Raw genomic sequence first — 8,045 nt, forward strand, 5'->3', positions numbered from 1 at the left:
AAGGCTAATCTTGTTGACAACCCCTTCTCTCCCCATTCCACCTACTATTAGAAACAGCTACATAATCAACAAGTTCTGGATGCCCCAAGGGTCATAGAAGGCTAATTCATAGAAGGCTGGGGGCAGAGCTTTGGAGAGTTTGTTTACTCCTTATCTCAACATTGAATAGTTCAGATTTGCAAGAGCCCACATGCTTGGAAGTTTGGCTCTTTAAATGTGCTGTTGGTTAAGGAACTCAAGGTTGCCTGCCCTGTCACTAACTTTGCTGTTCCCCTTGTTTCTTTTCTCTAGTTCCTTGTTTTGTACCTTGACTAGTTTAATGTAGTAGGAGGCCTCATACATTTGGAGGTAGGTTTGAGTAGCTGCTTGAACATTCTCCCCTCCCATATCCTCTCCACCAAGAGAAAATTCTCAATGAAGTTCACAAATGGTTTTTGTTTTTTTAATTAAGAACGGAACACCACAGAAGTAAAAAAAAAGATGGCCTTTATTTCAATGACCAAAAATATTAACACCATGAGGATAAAACCAAATAAACTTGTATTTTGCCCTCTTTGAGGCAAATGCAGATTACATACAATTAGCATTACAAAGTACCTTGACAGTGACCATTCTACTGCCCATTTTGAAAACCAGTTTCAGAAGACATTCTTACTGTTCTCCTCCCAACCCTAAAGCTTGAATCAAACTAACACTTTTGAAGCACTGAGATGACACAACAGATAAATCCAGCACAACAGCAACTGTTTCATACATTTGAGAGAAGAGAGTGGAGGAAAAAATCATGAACAAAGGCAAAAACGGTGTCAAGAAATCTCATAAAATGACTTGATATACTCTTTTGTTTGTTTGTTGTTTAGAGACAAGACACTGCAGAACACACCCATTTAAAGAATACAGGTTTCTTTGCCCCCATTCTCCTTATTTGGGTGAAAAATATCCAAGCTGCATATGGAGTGGAAAGAGAAAAATGTTTGTGGGTGTAAAACAGTACCCCTCATTACTGTTCAGTGCATAAACAGCTTCAGTCATCTAGGAAAACCGCCAGCGAGCTTTTAAGATGACATCTTTAGGGGAAGAAAAACCACTTGTCTTCCTCTCCCCCACCCTTCAGACATTCAGGGCTCCACCCACACCTTAAAAAACAAAAACCACAACAACCACACACACACACAGCCAAGGCAACAGAAGCAGGAAATCCCCTGCAGTCGTGGACCCAGTGTAATGCAAATGCTAGTCATATGAGAGATGTGTCATAACTAGTATGACTGGTTGGGCTTTTTCCCCTCCCCTCCTTCTGTTCCTGCTCAGCACACACACTTTGGCAAGACTAATCTGGTTCGGAGATCTTCTCTGGCACAAAGAAACAGGCCACTTCATCGTTCTTAATTACTAGGTAAGAAAAAAAGGGATGGCCCTGAGGAAAAGAATACTGGGCAGACAGGAGCGGGACTGACAAAAGCTGCTTTTCTTCGACAATTCTCAGCATGACTCTTTTTAACCCTTCAGGGGAGCTGCCTAACAAACCTTCAGACCTTTCCAGTCCCGTTCAGGGAAAAAAAAAAGGGGGGGGAAGAGGAGACAGAAACTCAGATCTGGCAATTAACTTTAGTTAAGGAACGGCAGAATGAACACGTCATTGTTATCGACTAGCACCAAAAAAAAGTGCACCCAGCACACATCGCGCTTGCTTTCCGCCCGAATCCGGTTTCCGAAGGCCCGACGGGCTGCGAGCCTCCCCCGTTTTCCAAGAGTTCGCTGCCCGCCGCCGCCGCCCCCCCAAAGTATCGTGTCCCGCCACGCCGCCGCTGCGTCCAGTCCGGCGCATAGCGCACCGCAGCCGCGTCCCGGGTTTACTGGCCGAGGTGGGGCGTCCTCCTTCGCCGCGTTGCCCGCAGCCTTTTGTCTCGTCGTCTTTCTCAGCCACCAGAGCGTCTCTCGCCTAAACCCGGAGGGGGAGAAAATGGGAGGAGGGAACCCACCAGCGCTCCCCGCCGCCCGCCCCCAGTCCTTCACCAGCCTCCCGCGGCGCGTCTTCCTCGCCGCCCAGGCCCCGCCACCAAGGAGAGGGGGCCGGCGGGCCGGGAGCGGGAGGTGGTGCTCAGCTCCTCCGCCGAGAGAGGGGCTTCAGCAGGTTCCGCTTCTCCGCAGAGAGCGAGGTTTCCAGCTACGAGTCCCTGGCGGGGGCGCTTTAGAAGGCCACCACGGCTCTCACCATTATGCTCAGCACGCCGTCCCCTTGCCTGCAGCTCGCCTTGGGCTCGTCGGCGCCTTTGGCCGGCGGAGGCTGGAGGATTAAGCCGGAGAAGCGGTCCTGGAGGACCCTGGCTAAGCTCGGGAAAGGCCCCTCCTGGCGCTGCGGCTGCCGCTCGCCTTCCTCTTCCACCAGCTTGGCTTTCTTGCTGGGCACCAGACCGGCTTCGGCGGCGCCGATCTTGCCCAGGCTGCTGCTGCGGCGCTTGCGGCTAGGCTTGGCGGCGCCCGCCTGAGGCCCGGGGGCGCCTCGGCTCCACGTCGGCGGAGGCGCGGGCGAGCTGCCGTCGAGCTCCTCCTGGGTCTCCATGGGCTCCGGATCAAGAGTGGCGCAAGGCAGAGCAGGCGGCGGCGCCTCCGATGGCTGTACGGCGGGGAGAGGCGCCGGCTCGGGCAGGGCTTGGGGGAAGGGGGTCGCCGGAGGCGCCTCCAGATGTTGAGGGGCGGGCGCCTCGCCCTGCAGGTCCAGCTGCGGCTCCGGGCGCCCGGCAAAGTCCTCCCCGCTCCCTCCGCCCGCGGCCATCTCGTCCTCTTCCTCCAGCTTGGCCGAGAGGTAGAGGTCCCGGGCGTTGCGCATCACCAGCGACAACTGCAAGCTGCGGTGTAGACGCAGGCCGCCGCGCTGCATCCGCGAGTGGTACATTTTCCACACCGACATGGTCATAATGCGCTGCGCTTCCTTCTGCACTTCCATGATGGCGGAGCCGGCTTCGCCGCGGTTCGGGTCTCTTCGGCTTGTTCGGGGGCTGTGAGGAGCCGGGAGGGAGACCTCTGGCGCTTTCTCCTTAAAAGGCGAAAGTGACGCGTGCCCCCGGGTCTTAATTGGTGTTTGTTTTGCTTTGCTTTGCGAAGCGCAGCCTTCGGAAGAAGCCTTTCTCGTGACGTCCGCCCCGACTGAAGGAGGCCGCGCCCAGCGCGCTTCTTTTTATACCGCCGGTGATCTCAGCGCCTGGGCCTCCTCCGCCCACTTCGAGAGCCGCATCCGGCCTTTCGCAGCGCGCCACTGGCCGCCCTCCCCGGCAGGGGGAGGGGGAGGCGGAAATGTCAGGCAGTGGGGGAAGGGAGGAGGGAAGAGCAAAGGGCCCGGCCCCCCTCCAGCCAGCCAGGCAGCCAGCGGGGACAGGACTTGAAAGCGGCTGCTCCTGCCGCCGCCGCCAACAAAAGAGGAGCCTGGAACTTGGGCTGTCTCTGATAAGTGCGCTGCACAAGTGCCCACGTCCCCCGGGAAGAACGAAGGAGCATGCACGACCTGTGGCTGCAGATTCCTTAGCTCGTTTACTTAAGTGTAGAGGTGTTGGCTTCACTGGAAGCACGATTTATGGGTTTGGGTTCGACCGAAATCAATGGGGCTGGTTTCCATGTACGTTTACAGCTGGGAATTATGGGGCGGGTTTCCATGCACGTTTACAGCTGGGAATTATGGGGCGGGTTTCCATGCACGTGTACAGCTGGTCGGAATGGGGCAATACTCAGTTTCCCTTTGCTAGAATGCAATTAATGAATGGCAAATGAAGGGCCATAGGAAAGTTGTGTTACACTGGCCCATTCATGCATGCAGAAGCCATCATGGCCCAAATATAGTATCAAGTTGGTGAACTTACCTTTAAGGCAGGGGTAGGGGACAGGGATGGCTCTGCCCTTTGGGGGAGTGTGAGGTGTCAGCCTCAAGCAGCAAGATGTTGAAGGACTAGGAAGCAGGCAGAGCGCAGCCTGTCCTGAAACTATTGACCCCAGATGTGGCAGAAGAGTGTTGAAGCAAGGTGCAACTCCAAATCTGGTTGGCTGCTGCACATGGTGGGGAAGAGACCGTCTTCACCACAGGTAGTGGAATGTCTTTAGCCTTCCCTGGTGGTGAAGCCATGGCTCTCTGGATGCCTTTGCCTCAGTCAGCATGGCCAGTGATGATGAAAGTTGCAACCCAACCACCTTGGGAGGACCACAAGCCCTGCTTTAATGGGCTGCATACGTGGAAATAACGAGTGCACAAAATCTCTCTGTGAAATATGGCACCTTCAAGAGGTGCTCAGTGTGTGCAGTTAGGAATGTTGCAGTAAATGCTCAGTGAATGTCCAATCAGGCCAATACTGTTTATTTCTGCCTGCAGCAGAATCTCTATTTCCATGGTTCTGAAAGCATCAACCAGGCATTGCTGCAAGCAGAGGCTAGAAGACATATATCGGCTCTGTCCTGACTAATCTTAACCAAAAGTTTTTTTTATATCTTCATTAGACTTGGAGGGAGGCTATTGATCCACTCCCCATTTCCTATTCCTATGCACACATACATGTAGATCTCATGATTGTCCCATGCTATACTTTTGATGAATGAAATATCTGACTTCATTGAAAAGCCTTGCATTTGAAATTACATGCCTTATTAGCTACTGGGTTAGATCTCTGATGGCTCATTCACACAGACAAGCCATCCATTGCTTGCTTTTATAATCAAGTAATAAAGATGTGTGTGTGAAACAGCTCTAGGAAATGAGTAAGCATGGTTTCCCACTTCAACTGTTTTCCATGAGTGACACATGTTCCACCCATGATCGTTTTCAAGGAATCCCTACTGATTTTAACAGAACTTGCTCCTGAGTGCAGAAGACTGTAGCCTTAAATGGTTTACTGCATTTCCCACATTCATAATTAACTAAAAACCTGAATTGGCCATAATGTGCTGTTGATTTTGCCTTTCTGTATTCAGAGTATTCATAAGTGATACCTAAACATTGTATGTGCATTTAATTTGCACTGATTTCAACAGAACATACTTCCACGTAAGCATGTTCAGAATGAAAGTGCCTTAATTGTGTCAGTTGATGTCCTGGGGGAATTCATGGTAGCAATTCTCTTAATTTTTTGCTTCCTTGGGTTCCCTCTCTGGACTCCCAAAGCATGCCATTCTCGTTCTACTCTATTTGGGCCATACCCAGGAGAGAGGTGAACTCTGACCTATTTTTGCTTTGACTAACCACAATCACCAGACAATTATTTCTTAGATTTGGAAGCTCATTACAGTACGGTTAAGGACTCACATTCTGTAGCAAATCTGTTTTATTTTTATGCAGTTACTTCTAATGCAAATACAATCATATATATATGAATCATTTTAATTTGCTTTGCTGAACTCTTCAAAACTGCCTCATTGGCTAAATCAACCACAAAATCTTCAACTGCACTGTGGTTGCAAGTTGATGCTTGCAATCCTCATATTTCATCAAAAGCCGAGTAAGCCTATGGAACTGCTGAACTCTCAACAGAATATGGTGCGGAAGTCATTGTAAAAGACCTCTGGAACTTCAAAACCATAGAAGTGCAAAAACTATTTAACAGACACTGCAGGTGTAAGTAAATGGTGAGCAAGATACACTTTCTGAAAGCTCAAGCTCTTGCCCCATCATGCAGATTTAGCTGAAGTTGTCAGATTAGTAAGCACTGACTGCACATAGCTTTCAGCTTTGTCTTCAAGGAGCTGATTCACTACTTGGAATGACAATTTTTTCACATCCGTTTTAACAAGCCCAAAGCATAAAAAGGTCAGCTCCATTCTTCATGTTCTCTGTCAAGAGCAAGTACTGTATAGCCCAGATAGGCAGAGGCCAAACTCTGCAGGCAGAAACCCTTCTGCAGCTTGACAATTGAGCCTGACAACTGCAAGACACACATTATACATGATGAGCCTTTAATGGCATGGCTGGACATGCAAGAATTCTTGTACACTTTGACACATAATGCTTTCATGTACAAGACGTTTTGCACACAAAACATATTAAGAATTCAGGCTTGCTGCTGGGACAGTAGCAGTTCCCACCGCTGACCAGCAAGTATCTTGCAGAAGCATGAGTGGGAGAGATGGTGCAGGCAAGTGGTTTTTCCTGCTTTACAGCTCTCATTGCTCAACCGGGGAAAATACTGAGTCCTAGTCATGTGTCCCTTCCTCGGGAACAACAACCATAGTAAGTAGCAGAGTGTGGGGGAGGGAGCTTCTTTCTCTCTTCCTTGTCAGCTTGTGTCACTGGAATTGTTATCTGCCGCCTCCCTCCTCTGCCAGCATTGCTGAAACAATAAATTGTGCTGTCACCACCACGGCTATTCGACTAGGAAGAGGATTCCAAGCTATGGTCAGTGGGTCTTGCTCTCCTTATTTTCCCTTATACTCACCAGGCTTTGTTACTAGCCGTGCGCGCACACGCTACTGAGAGGTTATGTTGCGCTCTTTTTGCACACATCACAGGTTACTAAGTCACGTTCACGCACACGTATCAGAGGCTTTCACTTTAAAAGCAAATCTTTTACTCATTCGTGACAGAATCAGAGAGGCCTGTTCGCATTTTTACCAGATCAACCCGATCACTATGGTGACTGGAGCGAGGACTCTCTCTCGGATCCCCCACGGTTTTCTCTCCAGGGCTTCCTTCGCTCAACAGGCTCCTCCTTCTATTTAGGTCACCCCAGCCTCTCTGCTTACCGCTTCCTTGCATGTATTATTGGACCATGACGACAGGGGCGGAGCCAAGGCTGCGTTTACCAACGTTGTAAAATATGCTTACGCTCGTAGCAGCACCGCTTCCTGTGTCCATAAATGGGCAACCAGACGAGAGACTCCATTGAGTTTCCGGGAGCCTGTCCAAAGAAGGGCTCTGCGCTTGCCCCTCCCCCTTCTGTTTACACACTGCCGCGACGTGATGTAACACGGCACTCTAGATACACAAGTTGCACACAAGCCACTAACGCCTGCCTTAGCAATGTAACCTAAAGGCACAGACTCCCTCATTAGAAACAAATACTGCTTGTATTAAAAAAAAAAAATATTGCCTGGATACGTTTTCTTTTTCGCACATAACACGGCCGTAGGTCTGTAAATACTTATCACTGAACTCCCGCGTGATCTAAATGTATTACCTTCTTCTCATAGACTCAACATGCCGTCCGTCCATGCACAACCATCTTTGCTGGGTCGCATGCAACCCGTTTGCACGTGCTCTGCGTTGTTCCCTCCACAGCCTCGCCGCATTGTCTTCACGCGCGCACAGCTCTCATCCCCAAGCATATTCCAAGCCTCCGCATTGATCTGTACACGATCCACTATGGCTAAGGGTCCTACACACACACATACATACTTACTTGGGAGTAAATTCCACTGAACTCAGCGGGACTTGCTTCTGAGTAGACATCGGTATATGTAAAATCGCGATCCTATACACACTCTAATCAAGAGGCAAGTTCCGATGAATGCAGCGGAATTTACTTATTAGTAAAATACGCGTTAGATCGGGCCCCGCATCCTAGGGAAGTCAGCAATGACTATCTTTAGCTGGTCTCGTATTACAAGTTGGCGCGTTTTCCCTTACTCTTGCATCACGCCCGAGTCTCCGCAGGCGACCTTTCTTCCCCGCGGACTCTCTTTTCCTGCCTAATGCCTGGGCATGCGTTGGTCACGCTAACTATCACACCGAAATAAATTGCAGAGTAATGCGGGAAGTACAAAGGGGCGCACTCCATTGTGCCCTTAATCTAAGTACTGTTCCTGGTCCCTTAACAACCGCCACCAACATGAATTAAAATCTCCACTTCACCCACAGGCAAGCACTGAAAACACACACACACACACACACACACACAACCAAGCAGGGACTTGCAGACCGCTCTGTAAGCCTCTTTGCAGGCGCCCTTACAGTGTGAATGAGTGGCTAGAGTGTAACCGATAAGGAGCTGCGGTTTTGAACCCACGCCCAGGGAGCGGAGCCCAAGATCTCAAACGCTCAGTTTGCAGGCGGAAAATGAATGAATCAGGAA

General features: G+C 50.1%; 1 protein-coding gene across 1 annotated transcript; it reads right to left on the reverse strand.

The window, feature by feature from the left end:
- Positions 1-469: 469 nt before the first annotated feature.
- On the reverse strand, positions 470-3,421 carry IER2 (immediate early response 2). Its single transcript, XM_083430984.1, has one exon. The coding sequence runs from the start codon at positions 2,945-2,947 to the stop codon at positions 2,192-2,194; it is 756 nt and encodes a 251-aa protein (XP_083287110.1). The 5' UTR covers positions 2,948-3,421; the 3' UTR covers positions 470-2,191.
- Positions 3,422-8,045: the final 4,624 nt, after the last annotated feature.

Source organism: Podarcis tiliguerta, assembly GCF_965153285.1.
Source record: "Podarcis tiliguerta genome assembly, chromosome: 2".
Taxonomy (NCBI): Eukaryota; Metazoa; Chordata; class Lepidosauria; order Squamata; family Lacertidae; genus Podarcis; species Podarcis tiliguerta.